This window comes from Pseudophryne corroboree, chromosome 9 (assembly GCF_028390025.1).
Source record: "Pseudophryne corroboree isolate aPseCor3 chromosome 9, aPseCor3.hap2, whole genome shotgun sequence".
Taxonomy (NCBI): Eukaryota; Metazoa; Chordata; class Amphibia; order Anura; family Myobatrachidae; genus Pseudophryne; species Pseudophryne corroboree.
In genome coordinates, this window is record NC_086452.1 from 40628703 (window position 1) to 40651535 (window position 22833).

The 22833-nt window shown below is 47.8% G+C and overlaps 1 protein-coding gene across 7 annotated transcripts in view; it reads right to left on the bottom strand.

Moving 5' to 3' along the window:
• The window catches only part of PATJ (PATJ crumbs cell polarity complex component), a 446647-nt gene that overhangs the window by 287865 nt on the left and 135949 nt on the right, over positions 1-22833 (bottom strand). For 6 of the 7 annotated variants that reach the window (XM_063939224.1, XM_063939228.1, XM_063939222.1 and 3 more), the window contains exons 16-18: positions 15422-15583; positions 14479-14541; positions 13029-13181 (exon numbers count right to left, since the gene is read on the bottom strand). In XM_063939224.1, coding sequence (XP_063795294.1) covers positions 13029-13181; positions 14479-14541; positions 15422-15583 — 378 coding nt within the window. The remainder of the gene's footprint in view (positions 1-13028; positions 13182-14478; positions 14542-15421; positions 15584-22833) is intronic. The other variant, XM_063939227.1, reaches the window with a different exon arrangement.

A 22833-nucleotide genomic window follows, 5' to 3' on the forward strand; every position in this document is an offset into this window, starting at 1 on the left:
GGACCCAGTCCTGTATGCCGAATCTGCGGCCCTCTTGAAGATGAGCACTCTGCAGCCACCACAGCAGAGACACCCTTGTCCTTGTCCTTGGAGACAGGGTTATCAGCCGATGCATCTGAAGATGCGATCCGGACCACTTGTCCAACAGGTCCCACTGAAAGATTCTTGCATGAAACCTGCCGAATGGAATCGCTTCGTAGGAAGCTACCATCTTACCCAGGATCCGCGTGCAGTGATGCACCGACACCTGTTTTGGTTTTAGGAGGCCTCTGACTAGAGATGACAGCTCCTTGGCCTTCTCCTCCGGGAGAAACACTTTTTTTTTTTTTTGTTCTGTGTCCAGAACCATCCCCAGGAACAGTAGACGTCTCATAGGGACCAGCTGTGACTTTGGAATGTTTAGAATCCAGCCGTGCTGTTGTAGCACCTCCCGAGATAGTGCTACCCCGACCAACAACTGCTCTCTGGACCTCGCCTTTATCAGGAGATCGTCCAAGTACGGGATAATTAAAACTCCCTTCTTTCGAAGGAGTATCATCATTTCGCCCATTACCTTGGTAAAGACCCTCGGAGCCGTGGATAGACCGAACGGCAACGTCTGGAATTGGTAATGACAATCCTGTACCACAAATCTGAGGTACTCCTGGTGAGGATGGTAAATGGGGACATGCAGGTAAGCATCCTTGATGTCCAGTGATACCATGTAATCCCCCTCGTCCAGGCTTGCAATAACCGCCCTGAGCGATTCCATCTTGAACTTGAATTTTTTTATATATGTGTTCAAGGATTTCAAATTTAAAATGGGTCTCACCGAACTGTCCGGTTTTGGTACCACAAACATTGTGGAATAGTAACCCCGTCCTTGTTGAAGTAGGGGTACCTTTACTATCACCTGTTGTGAATACAGCTTGTGAATTGCCTGTAACACTGCCTCCCTGCCTGAGGGAGTGGTTGGCAAGGCAGATTTGAGGAAACGGCGGGGGGAGACGTCTCGAATTCCAGCTTGTACCCCTGAGATACTATCTGAAAAATCCAGGGATCCACCCGTGAGCGAGCCCACTGATTGCTGAAATATTTGAGACGGGCCCCCACCGTACCTGGCTCCGCCTGTGGAGCCCCAGCGTCATGCTGTGGACTTAGAGGAAGCGGGGGAGGACTTTTGCTCCTGGGAACTGGCTGTATGCTGCAGCTTTTTTCCTCTGCCTCTGGGCAGAAAGGATGCGCCTTTAACCCGCTTGCCCCTATTGGGTCGAAAGGACTGTACCTGATAATACGGTGCTTTCTTTGGCTGTGAGGGAACATGGGGTAAAAATGTAGACTTCCCAGCTGTTGCTGTGGAAACGAGGTCCGAGAGACCATCCCCGAACAACTCCTCACCCTTATAAGGCAGAACTTCCATGTGCCTTTTGGAATCTGCATCACCTGTCCACTGCCGAGTCCATAACCCTCTCCTGGCAGAAATGGACATTGCACTAATTTTGGATGCCAGCCGGCAAATATCCCTCTGTGCATCCCTCATGTATAAAAGTGCGTCTTTTATATGCTCTACGGTTAGCAATATAGTGTCCCTGTCTAGGGTATCAATATTTTCTGACAGGGAATCTGATTGTTTATATATATTGTTTCTGTGCAGGGTAAATTACTGGCTGCTTTATTTTTACACTGCAATTTAGATTTCAGTTTGAACACACCACACCCAAATCTAACTCTCTCTGCACAATCTGCCACACCTGGAGTGCACATGGTTTTGCCCAACTGCTAACAAATTTGCTGCTATGATCAGGTCTGAATTACCCCCTAAATCTTTACGACTTGCACATATTATCCTGCAGCTTTTACAAAATAATGTCGTGCACATTTCTGTGCTTTTCAGTCATGCATTAGTAAGTAACAGTATTCTGAAGAAACGGCCAGCGTTAGAGGCCGAGAAACGCGTCAAGGATATTATTACGCAAAATTAGCTGCTGCACACCCGGCTTAGTGCAGCCGGATCTGACCAGTCTTCCAACCCCTAGACGTACGGCTTTCAAGATTCTTTCACCAGGAACGTCTTTTTCACCATCACTTCACATTTACTTAACAAGTGTTCAGCGGGAGGACTATTACCCTGTGTGGGTAAGATACCTTTAACATCCAAGCACTATCACTTAATACAGGATGTGTCTGTCTATGTGATTTCACAATTGCTTAACCAGTCCGAGACTCTGTACTCTCATACAGCCAAAGTGTTACAATTGATTCAGTATTTTCTGCCAGCACTAAGATACTATATTATCATTATTTGTCATTGGTCACTGTATTAACATTTTATTAATTGTGTTACATTCCGTGCATAATGGTGGTCATTCCGAGTTGATCGCTAGCTGCATTTGTTCGCAGCGCAGTGATCAGGCTAAAACACGGCAGTTCTGTGCATGCGTATGCGGCGCAATGTGCACACGCGATGTACGGGCACAACGAACGATGCCGTTTTGCACAGGGCCTAGCAATGCATTTCAGTCGCACTGGTTGCCGCAGAGTGATTGACATGAAGTGGGCGTTTCTGGGTGGCAACTGACCGTTTTCAGGGAGTGTTAAAAAAACGCAGGTGTGCCAGGGAAAATGCAGGTGTTGCTAGGCGGGTTTGTGTCAAATCCAGAACTGAATAGTCTGAAGTGATCACAAGCGCTGAGTAGGTTTTGAGCTACCCTGAAACTGCACAAGATAATTTTGTAGCCGCTCTGCGATCCTTTCGTTCGCACTTCTGCTAAGCTAAAATGCACTCCCCAGTGGGTGGCGGCATAGCGTTTGCACAGCTCCTAAAAACTGCTAGCGAGCGAACAACTCGGAATGACCCCCAATGTTTTATTAAATTTATATTTTACGATATCCTCTGTTAGCGCTCCCACTTTCTTTTTTCTTTTAGTAAGTAACAGAGCTGATACTTTGTTGTTGTTCATGTCTAAGGTTTTCCAGATTACCCACTGAAGGGAAAGGAGTTCTCTACAGGAATAGCGCTTAGACGGAACAGATAGCATTAGTGTAATGTGGGAAACCTGTAGGAAATCTCTTGCTATTCATGCTAGGTAATAGCTGCATACCCCAAGGGAAGAGCACTGACGATGAAGACGATGGAACTTGGGAGCCTCCTACAAATGGTGAAGGCTGGACATCTTGCTCTCTCCAACAGAACCAGAGACACCAAACACCCATGGCATATATATATAGCATCATACTACTTCATGCGTAAACCAGTACTTGTTTTGTACTGAGGATGTGATGACAGTGTCATTAAAAAAACCTTCCTTGCAAATAAAATCTTTGCAATATAAAAAAAAGAAGCACATGCAAAACTGTATTCATTTCAGGATAAAAATAGAATTTTTCATAGTCCATAAGGGATACTGGGGTCCACATAGTATGATGGGGTATAGACGGGGTCCAAAGGAGGCGGTGCACTTTAAATTTCTTCAGCTGGGTGTGCTGGCTCCTCCCCTCTATGCTCCCTCCCACAGGCAGTTCTGAGTAAAACAGTGCCCGAAGGAGAATGGACATACTTGAGAGATGGAACATAACAATTGGGGAGGGGGGGGGGGGGGGGGCATTCTGACCAGATCGCACGCTGCAGTTTATCGCAGCGGTGCGATCGGGTCAGAACTGGTGCATGCCAGATGGCCGAAGGCCGTCGCTGCGATCGCCTCTGCCTGGTTGACAGGCAGAGGCGGTCGCTGGGCGGAGGGGGGGGGGGGCGGAACGGCGGTGTTTGGCTGCTTCATGGGCGCGGTCCGGCCAACACAGGCATGGCCGGACCGTGCAACGAGTAGCTCCTGGCCAGCACGCTAAAGCTGCACTGGCCGGGAGCTACTCCGAAAGTGCAAAAGCATCGCCGCTGTGCGGCACTGACACATGCGGGGCGGGATAGCCCTGTGCTGGGCGTCCCCCCGCATGCGCTGGCCGGGAGCTACTCCGAAAGTGCAAAAGCATCGCCGCTCTGGTGCACTGACATGCGGGGCGGGATAGCCCTGTGCTGACCGTCCCCCCGCATGTCTATGGTCTGATTCCTGATTCACTTTAGCACCCTCGGGAGCAGAGGAATCGGAGGAAACAGGTAGACCAGCTGGTAAGGCCAAGGCGTTGTCAGTGCATCTACTGCGCTCGCCTGAGGGTCCCTGGTTCTCGAACAATACCATGGAAGCTTCTTGTTGAGTCGAGATGCCATCATGTCTATCTGTGGACAGCCCCACAAGATTGATAATCTGTTGAAACACTTGCTGGTGTAGGCCTCACTCCCCCGGGTGGAGATCGTGACGACTGAGGAAGTCCACCTCCCAGTTGTCCACTCTCGTAATGAAGATGGCTGATATTGCTCTTGCATTTCTTTCCGCCCAGAGGAGTATCCTTGCCACTTCTCGCATGCAGGCTCTGCTTTTTGTCCTTCCTTGTCGATTGATATAAGACACGACGTGGCGTTGTCAGACTGAACCTGAACAGCTCGATCCCGGAGCAGAGGAGAGGCCTGAGGCAGAGCGTTGTAGATCGCCTGAAGTTCCAGAATGTTGATCGGAAGTAGGGCTTCATGGACTGACCACCTGCCCTGGAACTAAGCCCCTTGGGTGACAGCTCCCCATCCGCTCAGACTCGCATCTGTTGTGAGGAGGATCCAATCCTGAATTCCGAAACTCCGACCTTCCAGTAGGTTTGAGGACTGTAGACACCACAGGAGGGAAAGCCTGGCCTGAGGTGATAACTGTATAATCCGATGCATCTGTAGATGCAATCCGGACCACTTGCTTAGGAGAACCAATTGAAATGTTCTGGCATGGAACCTTCCATACTGGATCGCCTTGTATGAGGCTACCATCTTTCCCAACAATCGTATGCAAAGATGGATGGATATCAGAGACGGCCGTAGGACCGCTCTGACCATTTCCTTAAGCATCCTTGCTTTGTCCTCTGGGAGGAATACTATCTGAGCTACTGTGTCCAGAAACATTCCCAGGAACAGGAGCTGCTGAGTAGGTTCCAGGTGAGACTTCTGCAAATTGAGAATCCACCCATGTTGTGACAGAAGCTGAATAGTGCGGTCTATACTGAGCAATAGAAGCTCCCGGGATCTTGCTTTTACCAAGAGATCGTCCAGGTAAGGGACGATGTTTACCTCCTGGACTCGGAGCTGGAACTTAATTTCCGCCAAAACCTTCGTGAAGACCCTCGGAGCTGTGGACAGTCCGAAGGGAAGCGCCTGAAACTGGTAGTGATCGTTCAGCAGGGCAAACCGCAGGTAAGCCTGGTGAGGCAGCCAAATTGGAATATGGAGATAAGCGTCCTTTATATCCAGCGAGACCATGAACTCCTGTTCTTCCAGACCCGCAATCACTGCTCGCAAGGATTCCATCTTGAACTTGAAAACCTTTAGGTAGGGGTTCAAGGATTTTAGATTCAAAATGGGTCTTACCGAACTGTTCAGTTTCGGTACTACAAACAGGTTGAAGTAGTAAACCCTTTTCCTGTTGTTGTAGTGGCACTGGCACAATGACTTGGAACTGGACCAACTTTTGGAAGGCCTGTTTTAGCGTAACTCGCGAATCTTTCAAAACTGGTAAGCTAGATTTGAAAAATCGTTGGGGAGGAGCACAGTCGAACTCCAGCTTGTAGCCCTGAGAAATGAGGTCTCTCCCCAGGCATCCTGGCAGGAGCTATCCCAGACTCGGCTGAAGTGACACAGTCGAGCTCCAACCTCGAGGTCCCCTCGGGGTGGGGAGGCACAGTCATGCTGAGGCCTTAGTGGAAGCTGAGTGTTCCTAAGAACCTGTAGCGGCTGGTTTTCTTGTCCTACCTCTGGTGCCTCTAGCCGCGGTGGAGGAACCTCTGGCTCTCGATCTGAACCTGGCAGATCAAAAGGTTTGAGTAGGCAGCCTCGGGTAGGAATGCCTAGCCGGCGGGGCCCCAGAGGGGAGGAAAGTGGATTTTCCAGGAGTAACCTTCGAAATCCACGTATCCAACTCAACCTCAAAGAGACGATCCTCTGAAAAAGGAAGATACTCTACACTGTGCTTGGACTCTGCATCCGCTATACACTAACACAGCCACAGAGCTCTGTGCCCGACACTGCCATAGCAGTGGTCCTAGTATTAATATTGCATATCTGCTTGAGAGAGTCCCACAGGATGCATGCAGTGTCTTGAATGTATTTTAGGAGAGTCAGGGACATAACCCCCGATAGGCCCTCTTGAACTTGAGTAGCCCACGTATGAATGGCATGCATCATCCAGCAACCCACTATGACCGGTCTTTGTGATATACCAGACATTGTGTAAATAGACTTCAGATAGTTTTCCTGTCCCCAGGGCCCTTTATGGTAAAGGAGCCCGGAGCTGGTAGTACTGCGTTTTTAGATAGGCGAAAGACTGATACGTCTATGGGTGGGGGTTCTTCCCAGATTTTACTGTCTTCAGGAGCAAAATAGGTAAGTGTGCAAAATCGATTTTTGTCACTTGGTATTTCTTATCTAGATTTTTCCAGGCTAACTTAAACAGGTCATCTAACACTGCCGAATCAGGGAAAGTGACACTGAGTTTGTTCTGTGTTAAGAAAACAACTGCAGCGCTGCAGCGTCCTCTAGAGGGAGTTTTAACACGTCCCGTATAGCAAGTATCAGGGGCTCAATACTCTGTGCAAAAGGAGACTCCCCAGTAACAGGATCCAATTCATCCCCCTTCTCCTGTATCTCCTCATCAGCCTTGCAGCTAGGTCTGCAACAGCCTGCTACAGTTTCTTTTGAGTATTAGCAGTGAGCTGAGATGACATGTCTGACATCATGGATTTTATGGCACCTAGCCAAGAATGCTCTTGACGCTACCCCCCAGCCCTCTCACTGAGTTGTGAGGACTGGCTGCATTGTTCACATGATAAGGAACCAGATGTAGAGGGAGAGAATCTGGTGTGACATACACTGCATAACTGGTGTTTTACCATGTTTACAGTAGACAACACATATATACAAACATACAGAAAGATAAGTAATATAATAGCAAGCCTGCCCTTACTGTATGTGAGAGGGAGACACAGAGGAAGGAATAGCACCACCCAAGCTAAGCAGCCCCAGAGAGACTGCAAGCCGTCTTATCATGGTGTAACACCGGAGTTGTTGTCCTTTTCAGGACAGATTGTGTACAATAGCGGCTCTCCCCCTTTGCTACACCCTTGTACCAGTTATCCTGCGTATCCCGAGTGTCTGGAGGAGCTGTGTGTGCCCGCTGCTGCAGCTGTAAGCAAAGGAAGGTGCCAAAATGCCGCTGGTCCCGCTCTGAAAGAAGCTCCGCCCCCTGCAATGGCGCCGGAGCTATGTAGATTTTTATATTGCCTATATCTCCCACAAAGTGTATAACTAAGTAAAAGTACCTGTTTTCACTACCGTTGGCCTGTATAGCGAATCCCCCCCAGGGAGGGTTCCATATGCCGCTCCTGCATTTGCGCCGCACCGAGAACCGGGGGGACCTACCTAGCAGGGCACCCCGGTTTGTACTCGCCACTCCTCACCTTCAGGCATCTGTTAGGGGTGTGCGGCGTGCTGCGATTGCGAAAGCTAAGGCGCAGTGCCTCGCTGTACAACAACCTCTCAGGACGGTGGTCCTGCAGCGGGGAAGCGGCTCTGATGCCTGAAGAGACCGGTAACCGTACCCCCCCTAACTCACACGGTGCAGGTATGCGGTTGCCCAAACAGCATACCGAAAATAATAAAGTTTTAAAATAAACTGAAGAAAACTCTCTGGAGCTCAGAGATGTGCATCCTCTCCTGAGGGCACTTTTTTCTAAACTGGCTGTGGGAGGCGGCATAGAGGGGAGGAGCCAGCACACCCAGTTGAAGAAATTGAAAGTGCACCGGCTCCTTTGGACCCCGTCTATACCCCATCGGACTAAGTGAACCCCAGTATCCCTTATGGATGCTAGAGAAAATGGACAACTGATGGACTGCCATGAGAGTAAAGGACACAGAGTTGTGAATGCAGTAGCGTTGAGGCCAATCGGTATTCCGACCGGCAGTATACCGACAGCACGATCCCGACCACCGGACATAGAGGGAGGATTTCCTGTGGTGCTGGGATTCCGACGTCAGTATTTCACTGCTAGTGGGTAATCCGGCGTCGTTTGGGATCCCGACTAGTGGTATGGTGACCGCTTTCCATATTCACACAGTCTCTTTTTTTACGACCTGTCCCCATGGAGATACAAGAATTACAAAAGTCTTCCCCAGGCCACAAGGGAATTGCTCACTCCAGTCCTCCTTTAATTAAAGAATCCTTGAAATTCCCATTTTGGTGGCTGATAAGTGTAACTATTATTTCCTATTTAAAAACCCCCGGGAAGCTTTGTCACACAAAACGACATCATGAAGACTATCTGAAGAAAGAAGCCAAAGCGTAAAAATGCGAATCCCCTTTCCTAAGCCTTGTCGCCGTGCTGTATAATTACATGTGTATCTGTAAAGTTCACAAACACAATTTGAATGTGATCAGCAAATCAGACAATTCCGTAAGAAGAATGATCGCACGCGGGGTCCATTTGTCGCCTGAGGCATCAGCGCCTGCATGAATGGCAATCATGTTTATAGCCAATAACTTTGAAATGTAATGTCATGCTTTAAAAAAAGCCACCGGCAGCAGATAGATCACATTTATTTTAACGTCAGGAGCGGGGAAATAAATAAAACGGACAGAAAAGGGAGCCGAGGAGGAGGAGAGGTATTGTGAGGCATTCCTCTCCCTGTGGATTCAATTTCTGTACCTTAAATTGCAACAATTATATGAAATTACTGGCTGAATAAATTAAGTCCTGAAGCAATGAGTAAAATAATAGAACATTTCGCTCTGGATTTTTGAGCCATTGTGAGCGGTAATTATTGAGCGCGGCGTTCAATCTTTGCCAATTCCTTCTCGCTGGATTTGCTCTAGAACTGGAGAGAATTGAATGGTAAAGCCTTTAACGTCTCCAAGTTATTATTTGGTAATATGCACGCATTCTCCCAATTTTATTTATTTGTAGTCTCCACATACTCCAGGCAGACTTTTGCTGGCGCATCTTCCTCTGGAAGTTTTGACCATTATCTCTGACCAACAAAATGAATCCCGGTCTTTTTATTTTAGGACATAACCTAATGACACCGTTGTGACACCCCCCTAGGACTGATTCAATGCACTGTCATAGAGCGACCTTCTGGGCAGACAGAGGGGGTCATTCTGAGTTGATCGCTAGCTGAAAATGTTCGTTGCGCAGCGATGATGCAAAAAAAGGCACTTCTGCGCATGCAGCGCGACGTACTTTCACAACGGCCAAAGTATTTTCACACAAGGTCTAGCGAAGCTTTTCAGTCGCAGTGCTGACCGCAGAGTGATTGACAGGAAGGGGGCGTTTCAGGGTGTCAACTGACCGTTTTCAGGGAGTGATCGAAAAAATGCAGGCGTGCCTGGAAAAACGCAGGCGTGCCTGGAAAAATGCAGGCGTGGCTGGGCGAACGCAGGGCGTGTTTGTGACGTCAAATCCGGAACTAAACAGTCTGAAGTGATCGCAAGCGCTGAGTAGGTCTGGAGCTGCTCTGAAACTGCACAATTTTTTTTTTGTAGCCGCTGTGCGATCCTTTCATTCGCACTTCTGGTAAGCGGAGACACACCATCAGAGGGCGGCGGCTTAGTATTTGCACGGCTGCTAAAAACAGCTAGCGAACGATCAACTCGGAATGACACCCAGAGGCCATCAGCTATGAACACGGGTTATTGGCACATGAGCGCACATAACCAGTGTTCTTGTGCGGTCTGAGAGGTGCCAGGGAAAATATGCCAGGTCGACCCGGTATTTCAAACCTGGTAGCGAGCAGGATTAAACTCGTGTTCAACCCTGCTCGCTGTGCGGTGTGAACGGAACCCGGGTAGATGCGACTCGTTTCCAGTTCACAGTATGTGGACGAGCGGTGCTTGGAGATCATGTGATCTCCAAACGCCACCCGCACCGCGTCACCAACCCGGCACTATGCCGGCTTGCAGACTGTGGCGGCAGGTCGCACCCTGGGAGCTCCCGTGTCAGGCTCCCGGGTGCAACCTGCCTCAGACGGTCTGAAAGGGGTAATAGAAAAAGGAGTATAATACTTGCAAATTAAATACTGGGACATGACTGAAAACACAATGGGGGCCTTGTAGAGAGATAAAGTGGATGTAGATAAAGTACCAGCCAATCAGCTCTTGTCATGTGACAGGCTGTGTGTGAAAAATAGCAGGAGCTGGTTGGTTGGTACTTTATTCCTCTCCAAGGCTTAGTACATAGAGACCCCATGAACCTTATTGCAGATAAAAAAAATTGCCCTTAAAAGATCATTGATCTCAAACTCAAAGCCAGTATTAACGTTTACTAGCTGACCTGATTTACTAGGTTTGCTGGGTGGAACGTCTTACCCTTTTTCACCTCCTTAAGAGTCAAATTTTGAAAAGTCTCTGCTTAGTAGGCGGCTGCACATAACGGCTGCACATAACTGTCACAGTTTCCAGACCACCCAGCATGTCACATGTTCCAGCTCAGGGAGAGTTCACCAACTGGCACATTTTCCAGAGCACAATGGTGATGCATTGTAAATAGCAGACTGACGATTTGCCACGTAACTCTGAAATGAAGCAACCAATAACAATCTATGGACCAATACCTTTAATTTGGTATATGATGCACCCTGCTCAGACAACGGCATCCTAGAAATAGGTCACTCATAAAGGTTGTCCTTCTGCTATTAATATATAGATTGACACTTGCCTTTAATGCAGCAATGATTGTGCATAAGCCCGTGCAAATATTCCCAGCAATTAGCAGCGCTCTCCAGACACTAAATCAAAAGATAAATCTATTTCTCTTGCTCTTCTTCTCTTCTCGGCTTCTTCTTCTCTGCAGTGACGCTCTGCCGCTTCTCCGGGCCAGGCACCTAGCCCTGTTGCGCAGTAGAGGTCTCTGGTGTCTTGGCCGATCAGGATAAGCATCTAAGACTCATGCCAATCTCCTCCTCAGCGGGCGATGCCCAGTGTCAGACAACCAGAAGCATGGTCTACAATGCTCTTGACTTTTACTTGAATAAAGAGCAATTGGCCTGAGCCCTAATGTAACACTAGCTGGCCCTACCGTTATCACAGTGTGGGCTAGACTGGCAGTACGTATGTACTATATACGTCGCTGCTCGCTTTCATATTTCCAAATTAAATACAACTTGACCACACCGCCAATAATCCACAGCCCACCAGGGACGGATCTAGACTTTTCTTTAGGGGGTGGGGGGGGGGGGGGGGTGTTACTGTTTAATCTTGACTCCTCCCTCTACAGTCCCAACTCCTCCCATCTGCAATCCTAACTCCTCCTCTCTCAATTCTGACTGAACTTTTTGAGTGTGACTGAGATAGAGCTTTGTGATTGTTCTATGTACATGTGACTGTGCTATGGGGTAATTATATTTATTAGCCCTAGTACCCACACACCAGCAAGTGAGGGGCAAATGCTCTGTAACCCTTGCTCTCCTGGCTCCTCTGTGCTGCTGTGGTATAAGCTGCAGCACATCGTTCTGCCTCATGCTCTCCCCGGAGAGCTCTCTTCTGCTCAAAAGTGGGCGTGGCTATGACTGTGTTAGGGGGGGGGGCGGTCGCCCCCCTTCGCCCCCCCCTAGATCCGGCCCTGCAGCCCACTGATGTTGCATGTCCGCTGCCACTCCGCCACTATCCCAAGTGTGTTTGCGATGAGGATTGTCACAATTGAATAAAACTGGAAGAGGGCTCAGAGAGGAAGCGGAGGAAATATGAGGAAGAGAAACAATGGTAACTGTACTGAACGGTGACTTGTCACCAGTATCAAGGAAACTACTGTAGATAAAGTCCTATGAGCAATGAACATTTTTAGCTATTCATCCTTAATATTTATATGCACAGTTGCTTGTTTTCATTGCCCCAAGAGAACACAGGAAGACAACTGACAGATGCAAGCAGAAACATGTGACCGACACCAGCATCCTGACCCCACATGGGAGACCGGCGCCGGAACACCGACCATCGAAATATCGACGGTAAATATCGGGGTTAGGGTTGGGGCGCAGGGGGAGGGGCTTTCAGGGGGAAGTTGTGGGGGTTAGGGTTGGGCACTGGGATGGGGGGGGGGTTAGCCATAGCTGCCCCCCCCCCCCCCCCTTCCCCGAGGGCAAGTCCAGAGGAGGGATAAAATACTTAACCTTGTCCTGTGTCAGGATCTTCACTGTTGGCTTGCCGCGGTCAGTCATGTGACCGTTGGCATCTCTACAGCCGATATTTCATACCGAACCCCGAAATACATATATATTAGGCCAGAAGACCGTAGAAGACCGCACAAAAGAGGGTACTCATGATTGTATATAAAGCCAAATAAAAGCACATTCATTGCCACGTGCTGGCCAGGGATGTAGTTATGTGACCGGCGGCACAATACCGACACCTACAGTACATCCCGCCGCCTCTAAATCCTGACAGTCAGTATGCCGACTAACAGGGACTAATCCCACTCATGGGTGGCAAGGAGCTTAGTTGCGCTCGCCGTGAAACCACATCCCCCCCTCCCGCCCCCACCGGCATACTAATCCCCGGGATCCTGGCGTCGGTATGGTAACCCGCGGGATCCCAACCGCCGGTCACCCATACCCAACCCGCGGTCCACTGGGTCACGTACACCCCATGCACCATTCTGAAGACATAAAAGATAAAAGAATCAGTGACATGGTTACAATTGTGGGAAGCAATGTGGCTTTTATTGGGCTTTATATACAATGGTGAGTGTATACATATATACACAAACATACAGATGTGGCCACAGTCATCTGACCTGCAATTATTCGCAATCACGGGTATCAATGATTTTGCAATTTCCTCAGTTTTTTTCTGTACTACAAAAAAACACAATCACTACCCAAAGGTTATAAGTTTATTACCTTAAATCCTACATTCCCCTCATGTTGGAAACTTCCAAATTAGAGCTAATGATCTAGAAATTCCAAGGAACTGGCATACCTCATAATCCAAGATGCTGAAACCGAGCCCTCTTTTATCCTTTTCCAGTTCCACAATTTCAACTTTTGGAGACCACAAAGTCAATTCTCCATCATCCTCAACACCATCATCATCATCAGCGTATACCGGTGCTGTATTTCCCACTGGTTTCTGCTACGACAAAACATGCATTACATTACATGCAGACGTACTGTAGATTCACATGAGATGTTCACCTGGGGAAACTGGGCACAAACCATCCTAGAATCAAACACAACCGGCTCAGTCATCATCATTTCACAGATGTTTGCTCAACTCAACAACCATTCATTAAAGCAGACATTCAATAACATTTTCCATCAACTATGAATCCAAACCAGGTTTCTTCCCAAGCTTGTTATCTTGAAATCCCAAAGTTGTGGTCTGTACAAGGTCAGAGCCTCCACCTCTCAGAGACGTCCATAGAAAATTAATCAACTTTTATTGAAGGTTGACTCAGCTGAAAAGCCGGCTTTTCTCATAGGTGTTGGGGCACAATAAGAGCCTGATTGTGAATCGGACGCAGCGGTGTGATTAATTTCTTCTGCGCATGCGTCTGTGTCGCACTGTGCAAGCGTCAGGAAAGTGGGCCTCATTCAGATGAGGATGAAGATGCCATAACTTCCTTGAAAGCAGCAGCGATAGTAATGTGACCTGCGTCCTATGACACAGCATCGGATCACTGCGACATCGTCGGGTGGCTTGTGGAACCCATGGGGTGGTGCAAGCCGCCGGTAGTAGATCCTTGTAAGGGGCCAGGAAATCTCTCCCCCTAAATGGTGGCGACACGCCTCCGATTTTACAAACGGAGGCCATCACTGCCTCCTCCCCACCCTGAACATCGGTACTTTGTGGCATGGCCGCAGCAACGGCCGGATCTGAGCGCGGAAGGAATCAGACTTGCGATTGAGGTGCATGGGAGACACGGTTTCAGAAATGCTTTGAAAATGTTCTGAGCTTTCCTGTGCGGTAACAGGGAGGTGGTTTAGGTAACGCGTGGAGATGTGAGGTAGTGTTTACGTAGGGCAGTGTGACCGATGGTGTGTCTAAGACACAGCAATTGGTACTTCAGCGTGTACGGATGCGGACAGTGAGTGTCTCCGTCCTTGCGCATTGGGACGCGCGGCTGTGCACGAGGGAAGGGCTTTGTAGCGACATCTGCATAGAATCGCAGATGTGCGACCGCCAAATGACACAGAGTAAGCCCCTAAGTGGCTCCTCTTTCATAATGGATTCCAGTGCTTCAGCCAGCAATGTCCCCAATTCAGCGCTATCTCTGATCCTAGAAACGATGTGGAAACCAGTGTTGCTGCACATCAGATATATTGCAAAGGAGAATGACAAGTGTTGGTCTTATCGTGCAAAACATATTTAGAATGGGAAGTATTACTTTTACCTGGAAATGTAAAAATAAAATACTTTGCATAATTACCTCTGGGTATTGCTCACTTCCAGCTAACTGTGGTGGATGGAAAACCGGGTCTTCCTCTTCTTCCTAAAAACCAAAGCAAGATTGAAAGTACCGTAACAAAAACAGGATGTAGTCAGAAGGTCAACATAGTAAAAAAAAATTGACAGGCATTTGGGTTAGGCTGCGGGTGGGGGGGTTAGGAATAGGCTGCAGGAGGGGAGGTTAGGGTTAGGCTGCGGATGGGGGGGTTAGGGTTAGGCTGCAGGAGGGGAAGGTTAGGATTAGGCTGCAGGGGGGGAGGTTAGGGTTAGGCTGCAGGAGGGGAGGTTTGGGTTAGGCTGCGGATGGGGGGGTTAGGGTTAGGCTGCAGGATGAGTAAAGGGTTAGGCTGCAGATGGGGGGGGGGGGGGTTAGGGTTAGGCTGTGGAAACAGCGGGATAGGGTGCAGGAGCAAAGGGTTCCGGTTAGCTGCAGGGTTAGGCTGCGAGCTGTAGGGTTAGGGTTAGGCTGGGGTCAGGAGGCAGCGGGAGCAGAGAGGTAGAGTTAGGCTGCAGGGGGGATGTTACGGTTAGGCTGCGGGAAGAAGGTTACCGTTAGGCAGCGGGAGGGAGGTTACGGTTAGGCTGCAGGGGAGGGGGGAGGTTACAGTTAAGAGGGCTATGGTTAGGCTTCGGGGGTGAGGTTATCACTGTGCCATACAGCACTTGGCTGTCTCACTGTAATATTAATTAGTAAACCATATAGGAAGATAAAAGGACAGTCTCCTTAGCTGCTAACAGCTCAGCTACTTCTTTCTATTCTCTATCACACAGAATCGAAGATAGTAGTAAAATAAATGAAGATTTAGATCTTATATTAAAGTTCATCATTAGCTAAAGGACCACACATGCGCGTACAGACACACACACACACACACACACACACACACACAAGCGTAAGCAGTGATTCATTTCTACGGGCCTACCAGCTCATCTTGCATCACCAAAATTTTTGGCTCATCCTCAAAGTTCTCATTTTCGTCATCCACCAGACGGCGGCAGCAGACTAGCGTAAACGGAGGAGGCACTTCCTTCAGGAATGAAACGGCCTCTCGCCGAGACTTTCCGTACAGCTGCACGTTGTTCACCTAGAACACAAAGACGGCGTTGGTGTGATGTTACAGCGGTCTTACACTCAGCAGGTCTAACACATTGTTACTCATTGTACATGGCACTATTCTACCATGGAAACTGCTCGGAGGATTTCGGTAAGAAGCAACGTACACCGTTGTCTGTATGATCAAACTATATAGACCACACCAGACATCATTCAATTTGACACGTTCCAGAAAGAGATGTCAGAATGAATGCAGTAAAACATCTCTATACATATCCCAGTTGTTTTAATGCTTGTATGCTGTGGTTACAGATGGAGTATAATGTTAGTACAGTGCGTGTAGTCTACACTACTAAGCCAATCATTTGTTAGAATTCTTATGTGCGGCGAATACAAAGTACTCTCCAAATAGAAGAGATAAGATATCTCTAATTACCAAATATTTTAATCTTTTATATTTAAAGGCATTTCTACATACGAAGGTGTGGCTATTAAATAACGAGACTGATGCTTTAATTTGTATTTAATTATATTAAGTACATTTTAACTCGCATTTAACGTTCGCATTCTATGAACACTTCTGCATCCACACACCACTGCATTATTATTTCCCATTGGTTAAAACCATGCTGTAGCTCATTATCTGTCAGCTGTCTCACCAGCTCCGTCATTTTCTTCTTTATCTCAGTAACGGCTGCAAAACGTGTTCCCGAGTACAGATGTGACTTTAGGGCAGGGAACGTCCAGCCCACATAGCCACTTTGCCCGGCCCGCCCACAGTACCGCAGCCGCATAGCCACTTTGCTGCCCAGCCACAGTACCGCAGAGGAGGCGGGAGGAGGGAGATGGCATGCAACGGAGGGGACGGAGGAGGACGCAGGGCAGCCTGGCAACTGCGCGGGGGGAGGGGGGGGGGGGGACTGTCTGGTGCTGCAGTGGGACGCATGGAGGACGAAGGTCAGGAGGAGGGGCAATGGGAGCTTCCCCTGTCATCTCTCCGCGCTCTTCCCTCGTTTCTCTCATCCTCCTGAGTGCAGAGGACAGGATGAGTGTGGAGGGGGAGGCGGGAGGCTAGGAGGAACAGCACTGCAACACCCAGACTGATCCATGCTGCCATCAATGTGTGGGGTAATGTGAATTTTTGTTTCATACTGTGTGGGGTAATGTGAATTTGGCTCTAACTGTGTGGCGTAATGTGAATTTGTCTCATACCGCGTAGCATAATGTGAATTTCGGCTCATACCGTGTGGGGTAATGTGAATTTGGCTCATACTGTGTGGCGTTACATGTATTTTGGCTCAATACAGCTAATTTTTAAGTTGATAATTGTTGTATAGCCCCCAAAGGATTTTATAAATATCCAAGTGGCCCTTGGTAGAAAAAGGTTCTCCACCTCTGCTTTAGGGAAAAGAAAGAAGTCACACGATGCTAGGTCTGGCGAGTATGGAGGGGTTTCTAGCACTGCAATCTGTTTCTCGGCCAAAAACTGCCTCACAGAGAGAGCTGTGTGGGCCGGTGCGTTTTCCTTATGAAGGATGTAACCATTTTCCCACAGCTCTGGGCTCTTTATTCTAAAACTTTCCTGCAAAAGTTTCTAGAACATTTTTGTAGTAATGTTCATTCAACTGTTGCGCCTTCTGGTACACAGTCTGCCAAAATAACACCCTGGATGTCAAAGAAAACAATTAACATGGCTTTGGAATTGCTTTGATGTGCTTTCTTCATTCTTGGTGATGATGGTGTTTCCCAGTGCATGGACTGGTGTTTTGTCCGAGGATTGTACTGGAAGATCAGTGTTTCATCACAGGTAATAACTTTATCTAAAAACTGTAAATCCAATAGTGATGAGCGGATTCGGTTTTACTCGGTTCTCAAAACAGAATCTTATTGGCTATCCAAAACACGTGACATCCGTGAGCCAATAAGATGCCGTTTTGAGAACCGAGTAAAACAGAGTAAAACCGAATCCGCTCATCACTAGAATCCAGTTGAATTTATTCTAAAATGCCTTTTATGAATTAAATTTTGATTTTACTTCTGCTCAGCAGCGAGAAGCCTTGGAACCATCTTAGCACAAATTTTTGTCATGTTAAGATCTTGATGCAAAACTTGCCTAACAGTTTCTTACCATTTCCGCTATCATTCGCATGCTGAGTTGACGGCCAATTTGAACAACATCATCTTCGACGTTCATCATCTTCGACAGCCTCTTGGCCGTCACTAAATCTTTTATGCCACTCAAACACTCGTGCACGTGACATACAATCTGCCTGTAAGCCTCGGTTAGTATACGGAAAGATTCGGTGGGTGTTTTGTACAATTTAACAAAAAGTTTATGTTACCACATTGCTCTACTTTTGAACTAAGTATTTTTACGACGCACGGGAAAAACACAACTTCTTTGTATGCTGTGTGACAGAAAACTATCTGTGCTAAGGGGTGAAACCCGCAAAACCATTTTAGGATAGTCCAGGGTCAATGTTCGCCCACTCCCTATTAACTCACGCAGTATGGTTTAGTCTCGATATTTAATAGCCATATAATAAGGCATTTATGCATTATGCTGGGAAGAAGGTAACACTCTAATGTACATTTTAAGGATATATGTTACTGTGACCATATATAATTAATGGGTTTATGCTGTTTTATGCAGATCTCAGGGTTCCACGGTGACTACTAAAGCAGGTAATTAATCTACAGTAGGGGAGACATTCTGCCATAGAATACACACGTAGTGATGACATCACGATTTACTACGGATTACAAGCAATGACCTCAAACCTCACAGTTTATACAATCAGAAAAATACAGTGCCTCCGGAAATTATTCACAGCGCTTCACTTTTTCCACATTTTGTTATGTTACAGCCTTATTCCAAAATTGAATAAATTATTTTTTTCCCCTCAAAATTCTACACACAATACTCCATAATGACAAAGTGAAAAAAGTTTTGACATTTTTGCAAATTTATAAAAAATAAATATATAAGAAAACACATGTACTTAAGTATTCACATCCTTTGCTCAACACTTTGTTGATATACCTTTGGTAGCAATTACAGCATCAAGTATTTTTGAATATGATGCCATAAGCTTGGCACACCTATCTTTGGGCAGTTTCGCCCATTCCTCTTTGCAGCACCTCTCAAGCTCCATCAGGTTGGGTGGGAAGCCTTGGTGCACAGCCATTCAAGTCTGGGCTCTGGCTGGGCCACTCAAGGATATTCACAGAGTTGTCCTGAAGATATCTTGGCTGTGTGCTTAGGGCCATTGCCCTGCTGAAAGATGAACCGTTGCCCCAGTCTGAGGTCAAGAGCTCTCTGGAGCAGGTTTTCATCCAGGATGTCTCTGTACATGGCTGCATTCATCTTTCCTTCTATCCTGACTAGTACCCCAGTTCCTGCCGCTGAAAAACATCCCCACAGCATGATGCTGCCACCACCATGCTTCACTGTAGGGATGGTATTGTCCTGGTGATGAGCGGTGCCTGGTTTCCTCCAAACATGACGCCTGGCATTCACGCCAAAGAGTTCAATCTTTGTCACATCATACCAGAGAATTTTAATTCTCATGGTCAGAGTCCTTCAGGTGCATTTTGACAAACTCCAGATGGGCTGCCATGTGCTTTTTACTAAGGAGTGGCTTTCATCTGGCCATTCTACCATACAGGCCTGATTGGTGGATTGCTGCAGAGATGGTTGTCCTTCTGGAAGGATCTCCTCTCTCCACAGAGGAATGCTGTAGCTCTGACAGCATGACCATCAGGTTCTTGGTCACCTCCCTGACTAGGGTCCTTCTCCCCCGATCGCTCAGTTTAGACGGACGGCCAGCTCTAGGAAGTGTCCTGGTGGTTCCGCACTTCTTCCATTTACGGATGATTGAGGCCACTGTGCTCATTAGGACCTTCGAAGCAGCAGATATTTTTCTGTACCCTTCCCCAGATTTGTGCCTCAAAACAACCCTTTCTCGGAGGTCTACAGACAATTCCTTTGACTACATGCTTGGTTTGTGCTCAAATATGCACTGTCAAGTGTGGGACCTTATAGTATATAGAGACAGGTGTGTACCTGTCACAACTGAGGGTTTAGGCTGACAGGAGGAAGCCTCAGTTGTAGGGGCTGAAATGAAATTAAACTTGGGAGGTTTAATCAGACCCCTGGACATGTAAGTGTAGAAGGATTACCCGAAGGTGTGACCATGACAACCAGGTTAAAAGTCAATAAAAGTTTTATTAACAGACTCCGTGTAATAACAACAGCATTCACAGTTGATAATAAGCAGTGGCAGATAATACAGTTCCTGGATCACTTTAACCATAAAAGGTATCTCAGAGCACTGGTAGGTTGAAGAACAGATGTTAAAGTCCTTTGATGGAATAACCTTACCAGGCCTGGCTGTAGTAGTGGAGATAGCTGAGGAACACGCCAGTAGGTGTATTAGATGAAGCTGGTAACTTGAATAAACTGTTGTAGTTACTGGATGGAACCAGCCAGGTGGTAGACACGGAGTGGATGCTGAATGGAATCAGCCAGGTGATGAAGACACGGAGTGGATGCTGGATGGAACCAGCCAGGTGATGAAGACACGGAGTGGATGCTGGATGGAACCAGCCAGGTGATGAAGACACAGAGTGGATACTGTAAGATGCTAGGGAGCGTGGAAACAGAAGAGTTGAAAAGTGGTTACCGGTAGTTAGTGGATACTGCTGGTAAGTAGGGATCCGCTGGAACAACACCGGCACTTTAAGGAAGCTGGAATCTGCTGGATGCAGATGGGTTAATAGCTAGAAGCTGGAACAGCCACGGAGGACTGCAGAGTCAGGCTGCACCGCAGGATGGAAGGCAGGTGCGGGTCTCTTAGTGGATGCTGGAGACAGGAGCTGGAACCTGGAGAAACAACCACAGGAGAGAGAGACTGGAACAAGGTTTGACAAACAAAGCACTGACCATTTCCTGGTTCAGACACAGGATACTTATACCTGCTGCCGGGCAGGCATTGGCTGACCAATCATGCAGATTCCACAGTGCAGCAGATTGGTGGAGAAAGAACATGTGACTGGAACCAACATGGCTGCGCCCATGTTAGTACTTGGAGGGAAAGCTGGTTTGGAAAACCATGTGGAAACATAGCAGCAATGGCGGCGCCGGCAGCAGAGGACAGGAGACGCCAGATTGACAACTGTACACTGAGACACGTGGATGACAGCGGAGGCCGCGGCAGGCATGAAGCACCACTCTGACAACCTGCAACTATAACACAGGAGCGGAGGCCGCGGAGGACGGGAGACGCCATGCAGGATTCAAACATGGCGCCGTTGTGACAGCGTCTCAGAGTGACAGGAGGGATATGCAGAGTGTAGACACAGATGAGATCCGGCCTTGGAACGCTGAGCCAGCCTCAGGAGACATCTAAAAGGCAAGTAATGGCGTCCAGATACCCGGATCGTGACAGTACCTTTCCAAATCATATCCAATCAACTGAATTTACCACAGGTGGACTTCAATGAAGCTGTTGGAACATCTCAAGGATGATCAGTGGAAACAGGATGCACCTGAGCTCAATTTTGAGCTTCATGGCAAAGGCTGTGAATACTTATGTACATGTGAATTCTTAGTTTTTTATTTTTAATAAACTTGCAAAAATCTCAACAAAAACTTTTTTCACGTGGTCATTATGGGGTATTGTGTGTAGAATATGGAGGGAAAAAAATAAGAATTTACTCACCGGTAATTCTATTTCTCGTAGTCCGTAGTGGATGCTGGGAACTCCGTAAGGACCATGGGGAATAGCGGGCTCCGAAGGAGGCTGGGCACTCTAGAAAGATTTATGACTACCTGGTGTGCACTGGCTCCTCCCACTATGACCCTCCTCCAAGCCTCAGTTAGGACACCGTGCCCGGACGAGCAGACATAATAAGGAAGGATTTAGAATCCCGGGTAAGACTCTTACCAGCCACACCAATCACACCGTACAACTCGTGATACTATATCCAGTTTGACAGTATGAAAACAACTGAGCCTCTCAACAGATGGCTCAACAATAACCCTTTAGTTAACAATAACTATTTACAAGTATTGCAGACAATCCGCACTTGGGATGGGCGCCCAGCATCCACTACGGACTACGAGAAATAGAATTACCGGTGAGTAAATTCTTATTTTCTCTGACGTCCTAGTGGATGCTGGGAACTCCGTAAGGACCATGGGGATTATACCAAAGCTCCCAAACGGGCGGGAGAGTGCGGATGACTCTGCAGCACCGAATGAGAGAACTCCAGGTCCTCCTCAGCCAGGGTATCAAATTTGTAGAATTTTGCAAACGTGTTTGCCCCTGACCAAGTAGCTGCTCGGCAAAGTTGTAAAGCCGAGACCCCTCGGGCAGCCGCCCAAGATGAGCCCACCTTCCTTGTGGAATGGGCATTCACAGATTTTGGCTGTGGCAGGCCTGCCACAGAATGTGCAAGCTGAATTGTACTACAAATCCAGCGAGCAATAGACTGCTTAGAAGCAGGAGCACCCAGCTTGTTGGGTGCATACAGGATAAACAGCGAGTCAGATTTTCTGACTCCAGCCGTCCTGGAAACATATTTTCAGGGCCCTGACAACGTCTAGCAACTTGGAGTCCTCCAAATCCTTAGTAGCCGCAGGTACCACAATAGGCTGGTTCAGGTGAAACGCTGACACCACCTTAGGGAGAAATTGGGGACGAGTCCTCAATTCCGCCCTATCCATATGGAAAAATCAGATAAGGGCTTTTACATGATAAAGCCGCCAATTCTGACACTCGCCTGGCTGAAGCCAAGGCCAATAACATGACCACTTTCCACGTGAGATATTTCAGATCCACGGTTTTTAGTGGCTCAAACCAATGTGATTTTAAGAAGCTCAACATCACGTTGAGATCCCAAGGTGCCACAGGAGGCACAAATGGGGGCTGAATATGCAGCACTCCTTTCACAAATGTCTGAACTTCAGGTACTGAAGCTAGTTCTTTTTGAAAGAAAATCGACAGAGCCGAGATCTGTACTTTAATGGAGCCTAGTTTTAGGCCCATATTCACTCCTGCTTGCAGGAAATGCAGAAATCGACCTAGTTGAAATTCCTCTGTTGGGGCCTTTTTGGCCTCGCACCATGCAACATATTTCCGCCATATGCGGTGATAATGCTTTGCCGTAACATCTTTCCTGGCCTTAATAAGCGTAGGAATGACTTCTTCCGGAATACCCTTTTCCTTTAGGATCCGGTGTTCAACCGCCATGCCGTCAAACGCAGCCGCGGTAAGT